The sequence below is a fragment of the Nerophis ophidion genome, linkage group LG06, assembly GCF_033978795.1.
Source record: "Nerophis ophidion isolate RoL-2023_Sa linkage group LG06, RoL_Noph_v1.0, whole genome shotgun sequence".
Lineage (NCBI taxonomy): Eukaryota > Metazoa > Chordata > Actinopteri > Syngnathiformes > Syngnathidae > Nerophis > Nerophis ophidion.
Genome location: NC_084616.1, coordinates 10,508,618 through 10,531,659, shown reverse-complemented (window position 1 = coordinate 10,531,659; position 23,042 = coordinate 10,508,618). Strand labels below are relative to the sequence as shown.

The 23,042-nt window shown below is 42.6% G+C and overlaps 1 protein-coding gene across 2 annotated transcripts in view; it reads right to left on the bottom strand.

The window, feature by feature from the left end:
* Nucleotides 1–13,807, bottom strand: part of LOC133554181 (inactive dipeptidyl peptidase 10) — a 95,590-nt gene extending 81,783 nt beyond the window's left edge. For both annotated transcript variants that reach the window (XM_061902624.1, XM_061902626.1), the window contains exon 1: nt 13,684–13,807. In XM_061902624.1, the coding sequence (XP_061758608.1) occupies nt 13,684–13,722 (39 nt within the window). In that variant the 5' untranslated portion in view covers nt 13,723–13,807. The remainder of the gene's footprint in view (nt 1–13,683) is intronic.
* Between the last annotated feature and the right edge of the window lie 9,235 nt (nt 13,808–23,042).

Genomic DNA, 23,042 nt, shown 5'->3' with positions numbered 1-23,042 from the left:
ATAATAATGATAATAATAATAATAATAATGGATGAGATTTATGTAGCGCTTTTCTAGACTCTCAAAGCACTTCACATAAAAGTGAGAACCATACATTTATTCACACTTTGTGGTAGTAAGCTACTTTCATAGCCACAGCTGCCCTGGAGTAGACTGACGGAAGCGTGGTTGCCAGTTTGCGCCTACGGCCCCTCCGACCACCAGTGTGAGCGGTACTGAGGGCAAGGGTGAAGTGTCCTGCCCAAGGACACAACGGCAGCGATTTGGATGGCAAGAGATCGCTCTACCCACTACGCCCGTATATAAATAAATCTAGAGTTTAATTCCGCCCCCTTGTGGTCTGTGCCATCTACCCCTCCCAGTACACAACATTTTGTTTGGACTGAGACCTCTTCTTGCTGATGCTATTGTCGTATTGTAAGGGCTGGTCTCCCAAAGCTTTGGCACTACTATTCTGTCCCTGGGGTCCTTTTTTACTCAACATATATGTCATCCAAAAGAAAAGGGGATGGACCAGTGGTGGAGGAACACCGGTCGCCCCCGGGCTCGAGTTTGTTACACCAAATCCGACAATGTGCAGCTAAGATATCATAAATAACACTCCACAACGCCATCATCTTTGAGATGTTCCGGCGCTATGTATCACATGCAGAGTAGCACAAGCAGGCAATCGGGGGTTTTGGATTTGCATATGCGCCAATCCCTCTCCTCCTCCTCCGCCCTCCTGCTTCTCCACTCAAGCTAAGATGTTATGTAAGGAGCCAACAAGATGGCAGAGATGCAGCTCCGGGTGTTGCCTCCCAGGCCTCTACTCTAATGATTCTCTGGGAATTGCACACCGGGGAAAGCAGCAAGTCACCCCCGTGTGCATCACCAGGTCGATACAACAGCCGGTAACTTTGTCACCGTTCGGAAAGAAGCGGCGAGCTAGGCGAGGGGCTTAATGAGATACGGCGGCGATGGTGTGATATTGATTCATGTCTCAGTGATTCGGTTATTACATCAAGAGACAGAGTGCAGCCAACTAGGGCTTTGTTGGGGTTTTTTTCCCTGGAAGAGGTCTTTTTTTTTTCGTGCTTTTTTTACAGTTTGCCGCCACCCATATTCCAACAAAAACTGTGAGGAAGTTCAGCTCAATCAGCAAGTTTGATTGCTAAAAAATATATATATTGTGCATCCACTCCAGTCCTGTAGGTGGCGGCGTGAGGAAAATTCCAAATTTCCCGAAGACCGATTTTTTCCTGTAAAGTTTTCACATTCCATTTTTTTGACCATTTTTGACAATTCCGTCGTAAAAACATTCCTCTTAGTTGGGAATAAAACGGTCATATTTTTTTGCAACAAATTTCCAGGGTTTTCCGAAATTCGAGGAAGTTTTGATTCTGATTTCCGAAATAGCCATTCTCAATTCAAACTGTTACTACGTCAACATTTTTTCACAGATACCAAAAATTCCAACACCAACTCATTCATATAATTTCTATATTCAAAAATTCCCAGTTTTCCCTAAATTTCCAGGAAATTCACATTCAAATAAATGGACGTATTTATAGTTCTATAATGGCCTAAACTCTCAAAATATTGTGGCATTTAAAAAAAAATTTCCCTGTCCTGAAATTCCCAGTTTTCCGGGAATTTCCCAGAATTTTCTCCCCATTGACAATGAGTGTGCATCATACATTATATTTTGACCATTCCACCCTAAACGCATTCCTCTTAATTGGGACTAAAACTGTCCTATTTTTTTACGAACAAATTTCCAGGGTTTTCCGAAATTCCAGGGATTGATTAATAAAGAATTTTTGATTCGGATTTCCCAAATAGCCATTCTCAAGTCAAACTGTGACTACGTCAACATTTTTTCACAGATACCAAATATTCCAACACCAACTCATTCATATCATCTCTATATTCAAAAATTCCCAGTTTTCCCTAAATTTCCAGGAAATTCCCATTCAAATGAATTGACGTATTCATAGTTCTACAATGGCCTAAACTCTCAAAATATTGTGGCATTTCAAAAAATAAATGTTCCCTGTCCCAAAATTCCCAGTTTTCCGGGAATTTCCCAGACTTTTCTCCCCGTTGACAAAAAGTGTGCATCATACAGACTATTCCACCTTAAAAACATTCCCCTTAATTGGGACTAAAACTGTCCTATTTTTTTACGGAAAAATTTCCAGGGTTTTCCGAAATTCCAGGGACTAATAAAGAATTTTTGATTCTGATTTCCCAAATAGCCATTCTCAAGTCAAACTGTGACTACGTCAACATTTTCAACGGATTCCAAAAGTTCCAACACCAACTCAATAAATTCCCAAATTTCCAGGACATTCCCAATCAAATAAACGGACGTATTCATAGTTCTACAATGGCCTAAACTCTCAAAATATTGTGGCATTTTAAAAAAAACTGTTCCCTGTCCCGAAATTCCCAGTTTTCCGGGAATTTCCCAGAATTTTCTCCCCATTGACAATGAGTGTGCATCATACATTATATTTTGACCATTCCACCTTAAAAACATTCCTCTTAATTGGGACTAAAACTGTCCTATTTTTTTTACGAACAAATTTCCAGGGTTTTCCGAAATTCCAGGGATTAATGAAGAATTTTTGATTCTGATTTCCCAAATAGCCATTCTCAATTCAAATAGCAGGTCCATTCTATGTGTCATACTTGATCATTTCGCCATATTGCCATATTTTTGCTGAAAGGATTTAGTAGAGAACAACGACGATAAAGTTTGCAACTTTTGGTCGCTAATAAAAAAGCCTTGCCTGTACCGGAAGTAGCAGACGATGTGCGTGTGAAGTAACATCAGAACATAGTTTACAATCATGGCCACCAGCAGCGAGAGCGATTCGGACCGATAAAGCGACGATTTCCCCCATTAATTTGAGCGAGGATGAAAGATTCTTGGATGAGGAAAGTGAGAGTGAAGGACTAGAAAAAAAAAAAAGACTAGAGGGCAGTGGGAGTGATTCAGATGTTATTAGAAACATTTACTAGAATAATTCTGGAAAATCCCGTATCTGCCTATTGCGTTACTAGTGTTTTAGTGAGATTGTACAACCTGAAGGTCGGCCCTGCACCTTTCTTCAGCACCAGTCGATGCCCATCTCTGCCCTCCGCAAGGGACCCTCTTCGAAACACGATCTTTCGAAATGATCGCTGCATAATACACCGTTCTTTGTGTGTGTGGTCCAATCCAACCGTGTTCGCTGGACCGCTCTGTTCCATAGTAAAGCTTCACCGTCATCTTTCGGGAACGTAAACAATGAAACACCGGCTGTGTGTTTAAATCTCACCTTAAAACTCATCTCTATACTCTAGCCTTTAAATAGACCTCCTTTTTAGACCAGTTGATCTGCCGCTTCTTTTCTTTTTTCTCCTATGTCCCCCCCTCCCTTGTGGAGGGGGTCCGGTCCGATGACCATGGATGAAGTACTGGCTGTCCAGAGTCGAGACCCAGGATGGACCGCTCGTCGGGACCCAGGATGGACCGCTCGCCTGTGTATCGGTTGGGGACATCTCTACGCTGCTGATCCGCCTCCGCTTGAGATGGTTTCCTGTGGACGGGACTCTCGCTGCTGTCTTGGATCCGCTTTGAACTGAACTCTCACGGCTGTGTTGGAGCCACTATGGATTGAACTTTCACAGTATCATGTTAGACCCGCTCGACATCCATTGCTTTCGGTCCCCTAGAGGGGGGGGGGGGGGGGGGTTGCCCACATCTGAGGTCCTCTCCAAGGTTTCTCATAGTCAGCATTGTCACTGGCGTCCCACTGGATGTGAATTCTCCCTGCCCACTGGGTGTGAGTTTTCCTCGCCCTTTTGCGGGTTCTTCCGAGGATGTCGTAGTCGTAATGCTTTGTACAGTCCTTTGAGACATTTGTGATTTAGGGCTATATAAATAAACATTGATTGATTGATTTGTGTTGCTAAAAGGCGGCCGCAATACACCGCTTCCCACCTACAGCTTTCTTCTTTGATGTCTCCATTATTCATTGAACAAAATTGCAAAAGATTCAGCAACACAGATGTCCAGAATACTGTGGAATTATGCGACTTAAGCAGACTACTTATAGCTGGGATCGGGCTGGAACAAAATGTCCGATAAAATCCGAGACGTCACGCGCACGCGTCATCGTACCCGGCGTTTCAGCAGGATACTTTGGCGCGAAATTTAAAATTGCAATTTAGTAAACTAATTGGCATGTGTTGCAATGTTATTATTTCATCATTGATATACAAACTATCAGACTGCGTGGTCGGTAGTAGTGGTTTTCAGTAAGCCTTTACCAAAATGGACTTTGATCCATTAAATAGCGCAGTATTGATGATTGATGTTTTTAAAGCGTGTGCCATGAAGTAAGTTTGCGACATGCACAAAGTGAAAGTGTGATTTGTGTTGCTAAAGGCGGCCGCAATACACCGCTTCCCACCTACAGCTTTCTTCTTTGACGTCTCCATTATTCATTGAACAAATTGCAAAAGATTCAGCAACACAGATGTCCAGAATACTGTGGAATTATGCGATTTAAGCAGATTACTTATAGCTGGGATCGGGCTGGAACAAAATGTCCGATAAAATCCGAGACGTCACGCGCACGCCTCATCATACCGCGACGTTTCAGCAGGATACTTCGGCGCAAAATTTAAAATTGCAATTTAGTAAACTAATTGGCATGTGTTGCAATGTTAATATTTCATCATTGATATATAAACTATCAGACTGCGTGGTCGCTAGTAGTGGCTTTCAGTAGGCCTTTATTAAAATGGACTTTGAGCCATCAAAATAGCGCAGTATTGATGATTGATGTTTTTAAAGCGTGTGCCATGAAGTAAGTTTGTGACATGCACAAAGTGACAATGTGTAAAGGAACGCTGATGCAAGGATCCTTATTGGAATGCACCCCTCGCCTCATCCGTCTTCATAACGATTGCGGCTGCAGCCAGCGCGAGATGTTGCAACTTTTTTGCAGCCCTCCAAGCTCCCCTGAGAGACAACAAAGCCAGCAGGATTTTTTTTTTCCCCCCAATTTTTCTTGAGATGTCATCATGTCGGGGTTCTGACTTCACGACACACTCCACCAGGCTGAGGCTGAGGCCGAGGTTACGTCTTTCAAAGCCTTTGCTCCACCGGGGGGATTTTCTGGCTCCCGGTTTCGGAGCCGGGAGACACTTTGATGAGATGTGTTCATTAGTCCACTTGGCAAGCTTTTTAAGTGATGCACTGCTGGGACATTTTACTCATGCTGCTTCAGAAACTTCCACTTTTAAGTAGACTTAGATTTTTTTTATTTTATTTTTACAGTACTTTTCAAAGACAAATTTTAATAAAAAACAGACTATCTTTGAATCTCAGTAAAACTAAAATAATGCTATTTGGTAACAGAAGAAAAGAGCATCATGCACGAATACGAATAGACGGACTAGATCAGGGGTCGGGAACCTTTTTGGCTGAGAGAGCCAAGAAGCCAAATTGTATTTACGTGAGAGCCATACCATATTTTTTTTAACACTGAACACAACTAAACGCGTGCATTTTTAAGTAAAACCAACATTTCTAGAGTATAATATGTGTCTTATTCTTTGTGATACCATTGTTATTCTGAAGCTAACTATAGAAGGGGCGTGGCCTGCGGGCCTGCAGCGATGCGGGGTGTTGCCAGGATCGGCCTCGTAATCAGCGACAGGTACGTAGAGGGCCCACCTGGGCCTTTTTTATCGAATCACCTGTCACTCTGTTATAAGCAGCAGCCAGGAGGAGAGACGGGGTTGGGCCTGGAGCCAGAGCGCGAGCGAGAACGAAAGAGAAAAAGACAATCGCTGGAAAGCAACTGAGGGACTCATTGAAAAATAAGACAATATTGTAACCCTGAAACAGGCTCTCACGCTGCTTTAGAAACTTCCACTTTTAAGTAGACTTTTACTTAGATTTTTTTATTATTTATTTTTACAGTACTTTTCAAAGACAAATTTTAATAAAAAACAGACAATCTTTGAATCTCAGTAAAACTGAAATAATGCTATTTGGTAACAGTAGAAAAGAGCATCATGCACGAATACACATAGACGGACTAGATCAGGGGCCGGGAACCTTTTTGGCTGAGAGAGCCAAGAAGCCAAAATGTATTTACGTGAGAGCCATACCATATTTTTTTTAACACTGAACACAACTAAATGCGTGCATTTTTAAGTAAAACCAACATTTCTAGAGTATAATATGTGTCTTATTCTTTGTAATACCATTGTTATTCTGAAGCTAACTGTAGAAGGGGCGTGGCCTGCGGGCCTGCAGCGATGCGGGGTGTTGCCAGGATCGGCCTCGTAATCAGTGACTTGTGCGTAGAGGGCCCACCTGGGCCTTTTTTATCGAATCACCTGTCACTCTGTTATAAGCAGCAGCCAGGAGGAGAGACGGGGTTGGGCCTGGAGCCAGAGCGCGAGCGAGAACGAAAGAGAAAAAGACAATCGCTGGAAAGCAACTGAGGGACTCATTGAAAAATAAGACAATATTGTATCCCTGAAACAGGCTCTCACGCTGCTTCAGAAACTTCCACTTTTAAGTAGACTTTTACTTGGATTTTTTTATTTTTTATTTTTACAGTACTTTTCAAAGACAAATTTTAATAAAAAACAGACAATCTTTGAATCTCAGTAAAACTAAAATAATACTATTTGGTAACAGTAGAAAAGAGCATCATACACGAATACACATAGACGGACTAGATCAGGGGCCGGGAACCTTTTTGGCTGAGAGAGCCAAGAAGCCAAATATTTTAAAATGTATTTACGTGAGAGCCATACCATATTTTTTTTAACACTGAACACAACTAAACGCGTGTATTTTTAAGTAAAACCAACATTTCTAGAGTATAATATGTGTCTTATTCTTTGTGATACCATTGTTATTCTGAAGCTAACTGTAGAAGGGGCGTGGCCTGCGGGCCTGCAGCGATGCGGGGTGTTGCCAGGATCGGCCTCGTAATCAGCGACAGGTGCGTAGAGGGCCCACCTGGGCCTTTTTTATCGAATCACCTGTCGCTCTGTTATAAGCAGCAGCCAGGAGGAGAGACGGGGTTGGGGCTGGAGCCAGAGCGCGAGCGAGAACGAAAGAGAAAAAGACAATCGCGGGAAAGCAACTGGGGGACTTATTGAAAAATAAAACAATATTGTAACCCTGAAACAGGCTCTCATGTCGGTGCTTGGTGGTCTGAAGAACCCCCAGGAGGGCAAGCTACATCTGGCTCACGAGCTATAGGTTCCCTACCCCTGGACTAGATATTGAAATGGTAAAAGAAAACCGGATTTTTGGGAGTATATATACAAACCCCGTTTCCATATGAGTTGGGAAATTGTGTTAGATGTAAATATAAACAGAATACGATGATTTGCAAATCCTTTTCAACCCATATTCAGTTGAATATGCTACAAAGACAACATATTTGATGTTCAAACTCATAAACATTTTTTTGTTGTTGCAAATAATCATTAACTTTAGAATTTGATGCCAGCAACACGTGACAAAGAAGTTGGGAAAGGTGGCAATGAATACTGATACAGTTGAGGAATGCTCATCAAACACTTATTTGGAACATCCCACAAGTGTGCAGGCTAATTGGGAACAGGTGGGTGGCATGATTGGGTATAAAAACAGCTTCCCAAAAAATGCTCAGTCTTTCACAAGAAAGGATGGGGCGAGGTACACCCCTTTGTCCACCACTGCGGGAGAAAATAGTCAAACAGTTTAAGAACAACGTTTCTCAAAGTGCAATTGCAAGAAATTTAGGGATTTCAACATCTACGCTCCATAATATCATCAAAAGGTTCAGAGAATCTGGAGAAATCACTCCACGTAAGCGGCATGGCCGGAAACCAACATTAAATGACCGTGACCTTCCATCCCTCAGACGGCACTGTATCAAAAACCGACATCAATCTCTAAAGGATATCACCACATTGGCTCAGGAACACTTCAGAAAACCACTGTCACTAAATACAGTTGGTCGCTACATCTGTAAGTGCAAGTTAAAGCTCTACTATGCAAAGCGAAAGCCATTTATCAACAACATCCAGAAACGCCGCCGGCTTCTCTGGGCCCGAGATCATCTAAGATGGACTGATGCAAAGTGGAAAACTGTTCTGACGAGTCCACATTTCAAATTGTTTTTTGGAAATATTCGATATCGTGTCATCCGGACCAAAGGGGAAGTGAACCATCCAGACTGTTATCGACGCAAAGTGTAAAATCCAGCATGTGTGATGGTATGGGGGTGCATTAGTGCCCAAGGCATGGGCAACTTACACATCTGTGAAGGCACCATTAATGCTGAAAGGTACATACAGCTTTTGGAACAACATATGCTGCCATCTAAGCGCCGTCTTTTTCATGGACGCTGTGACGCTTGTGTGGCATTGTGATCCCGGATTGGTTCTTCCAGGGATGCGTCGAAGCGATGAACACAACAAGGTAAGTTATAAATGGATTTATTAAATAATAAAAGGCTAGGAACAAAAACACTGGTGTAAAGAGAAGGCAAACCAAAAACGCTAGTATGAGAACTAGGAAGTAAAAGTAAACAACTAAGCTGGCAAGAAGGCACACAAAAAAACAGAAAAACAATTCCTCAGCATGTGAGCTGGAATAAACAAATGGCTTAGCGTAAAATCTAGCGAGAATATACATACAAAGATGAAAGTCGAAAGTCGTCACTGTTGCGCGTGGGCAAATTAGGATCCGAGAAAGACTGAACAGAAAAGGCTGGCTTATAAAGGAGGGTGATTATCAGTAGCAGGTGTGCGGGGCGAGACTAGCAGGTGGACTGATGAGTGAACCATAGTGATGGACAAAACAGGAAATAAACGGGTCGGACTGAGAATGAAACAAAGATGGAAAAAACAAACATGTGAAGACCTGAGCAGCAGATCGCAACAGACGCCCCTGCTTATTTCAGCAAAACAATGCCAAGCCACATTCAGCACGTGTTACAACAGCGGGACTTTGTAAAAAAAAAAAAAAAAAGAGTGCCCAAACCTTTATTGAGTGTTGTTAAAAGAAAGGGTGATGTAACACAGTGGTGAACATGCCCTTTCCCAACTACTTTGGCACGTGTTGCAGTCATGAAATTCTAAGTTAATTATTATTTGCAACAAAAAAAAAAAAGTTTATGAGTTTGTACACCAAATATATTGTCTTTGTAGCGAATTCAACTGAATATGGGTTGAAAAGGATTCGCAAATCATTGTATTCCGTTTATATTTACATCTAACACAATTTCCCAACTCATATGGAAACGGGGTTTGTAACTAGTATATCATGCAAAAGTGCAGATTCCAACCATTGAAATACTTTGTACAGTCTAAGACTTTGGGTCACTAGAAGACATGAGTGCACATCATAATGGAAGCTACACTTTCCATCTTAAACATCTAAAAAAAATAATTTGGAAATGTCTCTTGCCAAGGACACAGTGGTAGTGATCCTAGGTGGAAGCAGGAATCGAACCTGGAACCCTCAAGTGGCCCCATAATATTTATTACTATATACATTTTCTTTTTTACTTAAAATTAGTTTTATGTTTTTTTTATTAATTATTTTTTTATTAATTTTTTTATCAACTTTTTTTTTTTTATTGTTTTGTTGCTCTATTTTCCTATAACACTACTGAGTTTTCGATTTATTTTGTAAAATTTTTCATTTTGCCTGTCATTTGTGCGCTTTTATTTTTGAAGTTGTTCTTGATGTATTATCGCAATTGACCACAGCTGTGACTATTTATGGGCATCACTTCCTGTTGAAAAGCGCTCTGTGTTTTGAAGCAGGGATCGAACTTGGAACCCTCAAGTAGCTCCGTAATATTTATTGCTTTACAAAAAATTTTTTTTATTTTTTTTAATAAAATAAATGTATTACATTTTTTTATTTGTTTATTTTATTACATTTTTTTTAATTAAATTGTGTTTTTTATTTTTAATTATTAAATTTTTTTGTTGCTCTATTTTCCTATGACACTGTACTGATTTTACAATACATTTTTTTACAATTTTCCATTTTGTCTGTCATTTGTGCCCCAAAAGGGACAAGCGGTAGAAAATGGATGGATGGATTTGTGCGCTTTGATTTTTGAGTTGTTCTTGATCTATTACGTCAATTGATTGACCACAGCTGTGACTGTTTAAGGGCATCACTTCCTGTTGAAAAGCCCTCTGCGTTTGGAAGCGGGGATCGAACTTGGAACCCTCAAGTAGCCCCATAATATTTATTGCTTTAAAAAAAAAATTATACATTTTTAATTTTTTTTAAAAAGGTATTATATTTTTTTAATTACATTTTTCTATGAATTTTTTTTATTTAAATTATTTTTATTACATTGTTTTGTTGCTCTATTTTCCTATGACACTGAACAGAGTTTTCGATTTATTTTGTACAATTTTCCAATTTGTCTGTCATTTGTGCGCTTTGGCGGAAGCGGGCATTGAACCTGGGACCCTCAAGTGGCCCCATAACATTTATTGCTTTATACATTTTTTTAATTCCAATTATTTTAATTACATTTTGTTTATTTAATTGTTTTTTTATTACATTTTATTTTATTTTATTACATTATTTTGTTACTCTATTTTCCTATGACACTGTACTGCCTTTTTGATTAATTTTGTACAATTTTCCATTTTGTCTGTCATTTGTGCACTTTGGTGGAAGCGGGTATCGAACCTGGAACCCTGAAGTGGCCCCATAACATGTAATGCTTTATACATTTTAAAAATATATATATCTTTTTTTATTTTATTTTATTTCATTGTATTCTATTTTCCTACATTGTTTTGTTACTCTATTTTCCTATGACACTGTATTGAGTTTTTGATTCATTTGTTACAATTTTCCATTTTATTTGTCATTTGTGCGCTTTGGGGGAAGCGGGGATCGAACCTGGGACCCTCAAGTGGCCCCATAATATTTGTTGCTTTAAACATTTTTTTTTTAATAAAAAATGTTTTAATTACAATTTCTTTTATTAAATGTTTTTTATTACATTTTATTTTATTTTATTACATTGTTTTGTTACTCTATTTTCCTATGAGACTATTGAGTTTTTGATTCCATCCATCCATCCATTTTCTACCACTTATTCCCTTTTGGGGTCGCGGGGGGCGCTGGCGAAAATCTCAGCTACAATCGGGCGGAAGGCGGGGTACACCCTGGACAAGTCGCCACCTCATCGCAGGAGTTTTTGATTCATTTTGTACAATTTTCCATTTTGTCTGTCATTCGTGCGCTTTGGGGAAGCGGGGATTGAACCTGGAACCCTCAAGTGGCCCCATAATATTTGTTGCTTTATAAAAAAATGTGATAAAAAAATTTTTTATTGCATTTTTTTTTTATTACATTTTATTTTATTGAAGTGAAGTATATTTATATAGCGCATTTCTCTAGTGACTCAAAGCGCTTTACATAGTGAAACCCAATATCTAAGTTACATTTAAACCAGTGTGGGTGGCCCTGGGAGCACGTGGGTAAAGTGTCTTGACCAAGGACACAACGGCAGTGACGAGGATGGCGGAAGCGGGAATCGAACCTGCAACCCTCAAGTTGCTGGCACGGCCGCTCTACCAACCGAGCTATACCGCCTCATTGTTTTGTCACTCAATTTTCCTATGACACTGCACTGAGCTTTTGATTCATTTTGTACTAATTTTCCATTTTGTCTGTCATTCGTGCGCTTTGGGGAAGCGGGGATCGAACCTGGAACCCTCAAGTGGCCCCATAATATTTGTTGCTTTATACATTTTTTTTTAAATAATTTTTTTTTAATTACAATTTCTTTTATTAAATTTTTTTTATTACACTTTATTTCATTTTATTACATTGTTTTGTTACTCTATTTTCCTATGAGACTGTATTGAGTTTTTGACTCCATCCATTTCCTACCGCTTATTCCCTTTTGGGGTCGCGGGGGGCGCTGGCGCCTATCTCAGCTACAATCGGGCGGAAGGCGGGGTACACCCTGGACAAGTCGCCATCTCATCGCAGGAGTTTTTGAATAATTTTGTACAATTTTCCATTTTGTCTGTCATTTGTGCGCTTTGGGGAAGCGGGGATCGAACCTGGAACCCTCAAGTGGCCCCATAATATTTGTTGCTTTATAAAAAAATGTGCAAAAAATTTTTTTTATTGCATTTTTTTATTACATTTTATTTAATTACATTGAAGTGAATTATATTTATATAGCGCTTTTCTCTAGTGACTCAAAGCGCTTTACACAGTGAAACCCAATATCTAAGTTACATTTAAACCAGTGTGGGTGGCACTGGGAGCAGGTGGGTAAAGTGTCTTGCCCAAGGACACAACGGCAGTGACTAGGATGGCGAAAGCGGGAATCGAACCTGCAACCCTCAAGTTGCTGGCACGGCCGCTCTACCAACCGAGCTATACCGCCTCATTGTTTTGTTACTCAATTTTCCTATGACACTGTACTGAGCTTTTGATTCATTTTGTACGATTTTCCATTTTGTCTGTCATTCGTGCGCTTTGGGGAAGCGGGGATCGAACCTGGAACCCTCAAGTGGCCCCATAATATTGATTGCTTTATACATTTTTTTTAAAATCAAATAGTTTTTTAATTACAATTTTTTTTATGAATTTTTTTTATTACATTTTATTTTACCTTATTACAATGTTTTGTTACTCTATTTTCCTATGAGACTGTATTGAGTTTTTGATTCCATCCATCCATCCATTTTCTACCACTTATTCCCTTTTGGGGTCGCGGGGGGCGCTGGCACCTATCTCAGCTACAATCGGGCGGAAGGCGGGGTACACCCTGGACAAGTCGCCACCTCATCGCAGGAGTTTTTGATTCATTTTGTACAATTTTCCATTTTGTCTGTCATTCGTGCGCTTTGGGGGAAGTGGGGATCGAACCTGGAACCCTCAAGTGGCCCCATAATATTTGTTGCTTTATAAAAAAATGTGATCAAAACATTTTTTATTGCATTTTTTGTATACATTTTTTTTTTGTTAGATTTTATTTTATTTTATTACATTGTTTTGTTTCTCAATTTTCCTATGACACTGTACTGAGCTTTTGATTCATTTTGTACAAATTTCCATTTTGTCTGTCATTTGTGCGCTTTGGCGGAAGTGGGGATCGAACCTGGAACCCTCAAGTGGCCCCATAATATTTGTTGCTTTATAAAAAAATGTGATAAAAAATTTTTTTATTGCATTTTTTTTTTTATTACATTTTCTTTTATTACATTGTTTTGTTACTCAATTTTCTTATGACACTGCACTGAGCTTTTGATTCATTTTGTACAATTTTCCATTTTGTCCGTCATTCGTGCGCTTTGGCGGAAGCGGGGATCGAACCTGGAACCCTCAAGTGGCCGGCTCTACGCTGCCCTGTAAAATGACACATATAGTGGTGTATTTTTTTCTTCTTTTCCCGATATATGTGCCTAATAAACTTACTCCTGCTTGACGCCGACCGCTCTCTGCAGTTAAGTAAAGACCCCCCGCCCCCTGCAAGTTACGCCTCATTAAAAAGCCTCTACGTGCGGCGACGGCAAACAAAGCTCCTCCGGGTGCTGCTGGGCGCAAACGAAGACGCCAAGTGGACTGCACTGCAGCGATAACACCCCGGGAGCGCGCGGAAGGACGAGAAGGAGGTCACGTACCAGCTCCGTGGTCATGTTCTGCTGAGTTGTGGCAATCATCTTGGCAAAAAACAAAACAAAAAACAAAAAAAGAAGAAGAAGGAAGTGTTGGCGAGCTCTCAGAAGGCGGCGAGCGTCCGCGCTGTTTGCCTCCTGCCTTCAAGTTTGAGTCCTGCGGTCCTCGCCAGGATGCTGATGATACTGCCGGTGCTGATGCTGCCGGTGGAGGGAGGGGGGCGCACCTCAGTCACACACCCCCCCCCCCCCCTTCTTCTCTCACTCGCTGCTGACTCTTCCTCAATCACTTCCACGATATCGATCCGCACGCAAATGAATTCTACTTCCCATTGGGACGGTTCAACGTCAAATCCAATAACCATTACTGAGTAGCACACAGGTGTCCAACTCAAGGCCCGGGGGCCAGATCTGGCCCGCCACCCCATTTTGAATGCTTGGACTTGTCCAGGGTGTACCCCGCCTTCCGCCCGATTGTAGCTGAGATAGGCGCCAGCGCCCCCCGCGACCCCGAAAGGGAATAAGCGGTAGAAAATGGATGGATGGATGGATGGAAATAATATGCATCGATTAAGCTGTTAGGAACTCGAATGGCTGCAGTTTTTGTGACCCCGAGTGTCACGTGGGGGTCGCATTTTAATGCGGGATCGTTCCTCCAACGCAAACATAGACACTCCGGACAACAACTAAAAGGTAAGAATGATTTAATAACAAAACACTGGTACAAAAACGGACGAAAAGAAACGCGTGGCGAAAGCACAGAAGCTAATGCTAACACTAGCACAGGATCAGGTAACAAGAAATCTAGAATTACCAACGAAACAGTTGCATACCGCAAACAAGGGACCGAGACCGACTGACGGGACAAGGCAGGCTTAAATAAGGAAGTGATTAACAAAAACAGGTGTGCGTCTGGAACCCTCAGCAGGTGAAATTAATATGTTGCCATGGTGACCAAACTGACTCACAAAAAAGGTACACAAACAACAAAGGGAGTCCAAACTAACAGAAAATAACTAAACTAAACATGATCCAGACTACGGATCATGACACCGAGATGCAGGAACTAGGACAGGGGTAGGGGAACCTATGGCTCTAGAGCCAGATGTGGCTCTTTTGATCAATCGGATAAATCTGAGCTGTCACTGCTTGACACGATAAGTAATGAATAATTCCACAGTGTTAAAAATAACGTTCAAAATATACAACCTTCTCATCCATCCGTTTTTCTACCGCAGCTGTTCAAGAAGTCGCGTTAATGGTAAGAAGTTATTTATTTATTATTGGTTAGTGCGGGGCTTGCGCTCCTGGGGGTTCTTCAGACCACCAAGCACCGACATGAGAGCCTGTTTCAGGGTTAGAATATTGTTTTATTTTTTTTTTATAAGTCCCTCAGTTGCTTTCCCGCGATTGTCTTTTTCTCTTTCGTCCTCGCTCGCGCTCTGGCTCCAGGCCCAACCCGGTCTCTCCTCCTGGCTGCTGCTTATAACAGAGCAACAGGTGATGAGATAAAAAAAGGCCCAGGTGGGCCCTCTACGCACCTGTCGCTGATTACGAGGCCGATCCTGGCAACACCCCGCATCGCTGCAGGCACGCAGGCCACGCCCCTTCTGCAGTTAGCTTCAGAATAACAATGGTATTACAAAGAATAAGACACATATTATACTCTAGAAATGTTGGTTTTACTTAAAAATGCACGCGTTTAGTTGTGTTCAGTGTTAAAAAAATATGGTATGGCTCTCACGTAAATACATTTTGGCTTCTTGGCTCTCTCAGCCAAAAAGGTTCCCGGCCCCTGATCTAGTCCGTCTGTGTATTCGTGTATGATGCTCTTTTCTACTGTTACCAAATAGCATTATTTTAGTTTTACTGAGATTCAAAGATTGTCTGTTTTTTATTAAAATTTGTCTTTGAAAAGTACTGTAAAAATAAAAAATAAAAAAATCTAAGTAAAAGTCTACTTAAAAGTGGAAGTTTCTAAAGCAGCGTGAGAGCCTATTTCAGGGTTACAATATTGTTCTATTTTTTTTTATAAGTCCCTCAGTTGCTTTCCCGCGATTGTCTTTTTCTCTTTCGTCCTCGCTCGCGCTCTGGCTCCAGGCCCAACCCCGTCTCTCCTCCTGGCTGCTGCTTATAACAGAGCGACAGTATCATGTTAGACCCGCTCGACATCCATTGCTTTCGGTCCCCTAGAGGGGGGGGGGGGGTTGCCCACATCTGAGGTCCTCTCCAAGGTTTCTCATAGTCAGCATTGTCCCTGGCGTCCCACTGGATGTGAATTCTCCCTGCAACACTGGGTGTGAGTTTTCCTTGCCCTTTTGTGGGTTCTTCCGAGGATGTTGTAGTCGTAATGATTTGTGCAGTCCTTTGAGACATTTGTGATTTGGGGCTATATAAATAAACATTGATTGATTGATTGATTGATGAGATAAAAAAGGCCCAGGTGGGCCCTCTACGCACCTGTCGCTGATTACGAGGCCGATCCTGGCAACACCCCGCATCGCTGCAGGCCCGCAGGCCACGCCCCTTCTACAGTTAGCTTCAGAATAACTGTTACGACTGGTTGGCATAGTGATGCCAAATTGGTCCCTTCGTGGATGCGTCGGCATGAACACAGCAACGGTAGGTTTAAATGATTTATTATCAATCAATCAATGTTTATTTATATAGCCCCAAATCACAAATGTCTCAAAGGACTGCACAAATCATTACGACTACAACATCCTCGGAAGAACCCACAAAAGGGCAAGGAAAACTCACACCCAGTGGGCAGGGAGAATTCACATCCAGTGGGACGCCAGTGACAATGCTGACTATGAGAAACCTTGGAGAGGACCTCAGATGTGGGCGACCCCCCCCCCCTCTAGGGGACCGAAAGCAATGGATGTCGAGCGGGTCTAACATGATACTGTGAAAGTTCAATCCATAGTGGCTCCAACACAGCCGCGAGAGTTCAGTTCAAGCGGATCCAAGACAGCAGCGAGAGTCCCGTCCACAGGAAACCATCTCAAGCGGATCAGCAGCGTAGAGATGTCCCCAACCGATACAGGCGAGCGGTCCATCCTGGGTCCCGAAGAGCGGTCCATCCTGGGTCTCGACTCTGGACAGCCAGTACTTCATCCATGGTCATCGGACCGGACCCCCTCCACAAGGGAGAGTGGGACATAGGAGAAAGAAAAGAAGCGGCACATCAACTGGTCTAAAAAGGAAGTCTATTTAAAGGCTAGAGTATACAGATGAGTTTTAAGGTGAGACTTAAATGCTTCTACTGAGGTAGCATCTCGAACTGTTACCGGGAGGGCATTCCAGAGTACTGGAGCCCGAAAGGAAAACGCTCTATAGCCCGCAGACTTTTTTTGGGGCTCTAGGAATCACTAATAAGCCGGAGTCTTTTGAACGCAGATTTCTTACATTTAACAAACACAGACTATGAACAAAAACACTGGAGCTAACTGACAAAAAATAAACCAAGGGCGCTAGCATGAAAGCTAGGAATAGAAAATACAAAAAAAACTATACTTGGCACGAAGCACACAAAAGAGTAAACAAAAAACATTCAGCATGAAAGCTGGAATATCGAGTGGCTTAGCCTAAGAGCTAGCGAGAAAATACATACCGGTAGCGAATGTTGCTCGAAGGCAAATTAGAGTCCCAGAAAGAATGACGAAAAGGGACGGGCTTAACTAGGGGAGTAATCAAAAAGTGACAGGTGTGCAGAAACCGTGATTATCAGGTGGGATCAATGAGGAACCATGGTGACTACTAACTAAACAGGAAGTAAGAGTGTAGAACAGTGATACAACAACTGGAAGTATAAAACAAATGTGGTGATCCAAGTAGCGGATCGCAACAATAACAATGGTATTACAAAGAATAAGACACATATACTCTAGAAATGTTGGTCTTACTTAAAAATGCACGTGTTTAGTTGTGTTCAGTGTTAAAAAAAATATGGTATGGCTCTTACATTTGAAAATATTTGGCTTCTTGGCTCTCTCAGCCAAAAAGGTTCCCGACCCCTGATCTAGGAGGACAAAGTGCAGGTAAGGTTAGTTTTATTACTCCAAACAGAGAAGGAGACAGTCTTGCATGTAACAAAAGCTATCTTCCAGCACTGACCATACTTGCCAACCCTCCCGATTTTACCAGGAGAGTCCCGGATTTTAGTGCCCCACCCGAAAATCTCCCGGGGCAACCATTCTCATGAAATTCTCCCGATTTCCACCCGGACAACAATATTGGGGGGGGGGCGTGCCGTTAGCGTCCTTTTCTCACCTGAAACCTTCACCTTTTAACGTCCGCATGCTGTCCTCAGTCACATAACATCTATGGCATGCATGGCCGGCTCTACGCAGGGGCAAGAGGGGGGCAGAGCCCCCTTAAATAAATGTCTTGCCCCCTCAGATCAAAATTTGAGAAAGTACATTTGAATAAACTCGCAAAATTACTACATTACAAGTTGACAAAATGATCTGCAATAGCGGAAATATCCGCCGAAAAAGGGACACACACGATATAGTAGTGTCGGCTCCCTCCGCTGTGCGTGTATTCACCATTCCACAGGCTGCGCAGCAGACACACGCCCGCACACACCCCTCAGCCCTCAGTAAACATCCAATCACTGTTGCATTATGAAAGTAAAAGAAAAGGAAAAGTTGTCTACATTTATCATATACTTGTTAGGATGGGTGTATTTGTGTAGTCTTATCTGTCATAAACACGTTTATCGTCGCGGACTTTCGGCGCTACGGAGTTCCTTTTTTTTTTTTTTACAACTTGACGAGAGCAGTGACAGCGGAGGCTCTGAGCAGCAGTGGTTTAAATAAATAAATAAATAAATGGGTTGTACTTGTATAGCGCTTTTCTACCTTCAAGGTACTCAAAGCGCTTTGACACTACTTCCACATTTTACCCATTCACACACACATTCACACACTGATGGAGGGAGCTGCCATGCAAGGCGCTAACCAGCACCCATCAGGAGCAAGGGTGAAGTGTCTTGCTCAGGACACAACGGACGTGACGAGGTTGGTACTAGGTGGGATTTGAACCAGTGACCCTCGGGTTGCGCACGGCCACTCTCCCACTGCGCCATCCCGTCCCAATAGCGGAAAAATCCGCCGAAAAAGGGACACACACGATATAGTAGTGTCGGCTTCCCTCTCATCCCTCCCTCCGCTGTGCGTGTATTCAACATTCCACAGGCTGCCCAGCAGACACACCCCTCAGCCCTCAGTAAACATCCAATCACTGTTGCATTATGAAAGTAAAAGAAAAGGAAAATTTGTCTACATTTATCATATACTTGTTAGGATGGGTGTATTTGTGTAGTCTTATCTGTCATAAACACGTTTATCGTCGCGGACTTTCGGCGCTACGGAGTTCCTTTTTTTATTTTTTTATTTTTTTTACAACTTGACGAGAGCAGTGACAGCGGAGGCTCTGAGCAGCAGTGGTTTAAATAAATAAATGGGTTGTACTTGTATAGCGCTTTTCTACCTTCAAGGTACTCAAAGCGCTTTGACACTACTTCCACATTTTACCCATTCACACACACATTCACACACTGATGGAGGGAGCTGCCATGCAAGGCGCTAACCAGCACCCATCAGGAGCAAGGGTGAAGTGTCTTGCTCAGGACACAACGGACGTGACGAGGTTGGTACTAGGTGGGATTTGAACCAGTGACCCTCGGGTTGCGCACGGCCACTTTCCCACTGCGCCACACCATCCCAATAGCGGAAAAATCCGCCGAAAAAGGGACACACACGATATAGTAGTGTCGGCTCCCTCCGCTGTGCGTGTATTCACCATTCCACAGGCTGCGCAGCAGACACACGCCCGCACACACCCCTCAGCCCTCAGTAAACATCCAATCACTGTTGCAGTATGAAAGTAAAAGAAAAGGAAAAGTTGTCTACATTTATCATATACTTGTTAGGATGGGTGTATTTGTGTAGTCTTATCTGTCATAAACACGTTTATCGTCGCGGACTTTCGGCGCTACGGAGTTCCTTTTTTTTTTTTTTTTTTTTTACAACTTGATGAGAAGGCAGAGAGCCTCCACTGTCCCTGTAACAAGCTACAAGTCATTTATGATAATGTTAATGAGGGTAAAAATGAAACATAAGGTATATATCCTGCTTAGCAGTCCTCTGCTGTCCTCTGTTCAGAGCGGAGTCCCTAGCAACGGCCCGTTTTACTTAGCAACGGTCTGGCAATCGACTGCTGGAATTCTTTTTCTGTAGTTTTTCTTGTAAGTCTACATAGTCAACCTTTCATGTTTCAATCTACATTTTGTAATAAACAAATTATAAGTTTCATTTGATATGACCAAGACACCTAAAAACAAAAACACAGCCGTTTTCATCAATTTACAAGCAAGTGGGCAACAGACATACATTGGAGTGAATGAATTCTGTGCCCACGTTCTGTTTTATAAATTAGTTTGAGATTCTTTTTTATCATTATTCATCAGACTACCTTTCAGTTTTGTAAATATTGACTGCAGTGTGTGAAGTCCTACTTTGGGTCAGAATTTATTTGAGAGTTAGGCCATCCAGTTAGGATAAATGTTATGTTGGGGCGGCATAGCTCGGTTGGTAGAGCGGCCGTGCCAGCAACTTGAGGGTTGCAGGTTCGATTCCCGCTTCCGCCATCCTAGTCACTGCCGTTGTGTCCTTGGGCAAGACACTTTACCCACCTGCTCCCAGTGCCACCCACACTGCTTTAAATGTAACTTAGATATTGGGTTTCACTATGTAAAGCGCTTTGAGTCACTAGAGAAAAGAGCTATATAAATATAAGTCACCTTCACCTTATGTTGTTGGTGATAAAATCTGGATGAAGGATGTTTTATTTTATTTTATTCATTTATTTTTATTTTTCAATCCAATCCAATCCACTTTATTTATATAGCACATTTAAACAACAATAACGTTTCCAAAGTGCTGCACAGCCATGTTAAAAACAATTATAAAAAAATAAATAAATAAAATAAAATAAAAAAAGTATATATATATATATTATGCTCCACCAATGACTGAATAAAAACAAAAAATAAATAAATATAAAACCAATAAAAACAATATAAAAACTAATATGATTAAAAACTATTCTAAAGGGTAAAATCAATTAAAACAGTAAAATAGAAATCAAAGTGTATAAAAAACACAGAGGACAACAGAGAACAGAGGACCACACAACTCACGTAGTGTTAAAAGCCAAAGAATAAAAGTGGGTCTTAAGACGAGACTTAAAACACTTTTATTTTTCAGTTCCCCCCCCCCCCCCACCCCCCCCCCCCCCCCCTGAGGGATTGCCACCTTATTGTGGTCAGGGGGGTTTGCGTGCCTCAGTGACCGTAAGAGCTATACCAGCAGGAGCTTAGTCTTCAGGTGGGACACCCAAGTTGGACAGGTCTGAAGGTAGAGGCCTGACAAAGTGCAATCCTCTACTCCAGGTTGGGGTTGGACACATAGCTAAAGACCCATTTCAATGAAGAAAGCATCGTCCGGTCCGATCCGGTGGCCATGTACTGCTCGCCTGTGTATCGGCTGGGGACATCTCTGCGCTGCTGATCCGCCTCCGCTTGGGATGGTTTCCTGCTGGCTCCGCTGTGAACGGGACTCTCGCTGCTGTGTTGGATCCACTTTGGACTGGACTCTCGCGACTGTGTTGGATCCATTATGGATTGAACTTTCAGAGTATCATGTTAGACCCGCTCGACATCCATTGCTTTCCTCCTCTCCAAGGTTCTCATAGTCATCATTGTCACCGACGTCCCACTGGGTCATTATTGTCACCGATGTCCCACTGGGTGTGAGTTTTCCTTGCCCTTATGTGGGCCTACCGAGGATGTCGTAGTGGTTTGTGCAGCCCTTTGAGACACTAGTGATTTAGGGCTATATAAATAAACATTGATTGATTGATTGAGGTTACTATAAGCACAAAAAAAAAGTGCTGGAGCATGATGTGTAGACATGATGCCCCCTTCACATTTCTGACTGCCCCCTCATATAAGCATGCCTAGAACCGCCCCTGATGGCATGGGTGTCAAACTCTGGCCCGCGGGCCAAATCGTCATTTAATTTGGCCCTTAAGGCAATATTAAATTAACATTAGAGCTGGCCCGTCGGTATTAAACAGCGGCGGTGCTGCCGTAACATCGCATTCACCGCTAACACTCACACTTGCCAACGCTCCCGATTTTCCTGGTGGACTCCGAAGTTCAGTGCCCCTCCCGAAAATCTCCCGGGGCAACCGAATTTCTCCTGATTCCCACCCGGACAACAACACTGACTTTAGCGTCCTCTACAAACTGTCGTCACATCCGCTTTTCCTCCATACAAACAGCGTGCCGGCCAAGTCACATAATATAAGTGGCTTGCACACACACACACACACACACACACACACACACACACACACACACACACACACACACACACACACACACACACACACACACACAAGTGAATACAAGCATACTTGGTCAACAGCCATACAGGTCACACTGAGGGTGGCCGTATAAACAACTTTAGCAGTGTTGCAAATATGCGCCACACTGTGAACCCACACCAAACAAGAATGACAAACACCTTTAGGGACGGCGTGGCGCAGTGGGAGAGTGGCCGTGCGCAACCCGAGGGTCCCTGGTTCAAATCCCACCGAGTACCAACCTCGTCACGTCCGTTGTGTCCTGAGCAAGACACTTCACCCTTGCTCCTGATGGGTGCTGGTTAGCGCCTTGCATGGCAGCTCCCTCCATCAGTGTGTGAATGTGTGTGTGTGAATGGGTAAATGTGGAAGTAGTGTCAAAGCGCTTTGAGTACCTTGAAGGTAGAAAAGCGCTATACGAGTACAACCCATTTATTTATTTACCTTTCGGGAGAACATCCGCACCGTAACACAACATCAATCAATCAATCAATCAATGTTTACTTATATAGCCCTAAATCACTAGTGTCTCAAAGGGCTGCACAAACCACCACGACATCCTCGGTAGGCCCACATAAGGGCAAGGAAAACTCACACCCAGTGGGACATCGGTGACAATAATGACCCAGTGGGATGTCGGTGACAATGATGACTATGAGAACCTTAGAGAGGAGGAGGGCAATGGATGTCGAGCGGGTCTAACATGATACTGTGAAAGTTCAATCCATAATGGATCCAACACAGCAGCGAGAGTCCCGTTCACAGCGGAGCCAGCAGGAAACCATCCCAAGCGGAGGCGGATCAGCAGCGCAGAGATGTCCCCAGCCGATACACAGGCAAGCAGTACATGGCCACCGGATCGGACCGGACCCCCTCCACAGGGGAGAGTGGGACATAGAAGAAAAAGAAAAGAAACAGAACAGAAA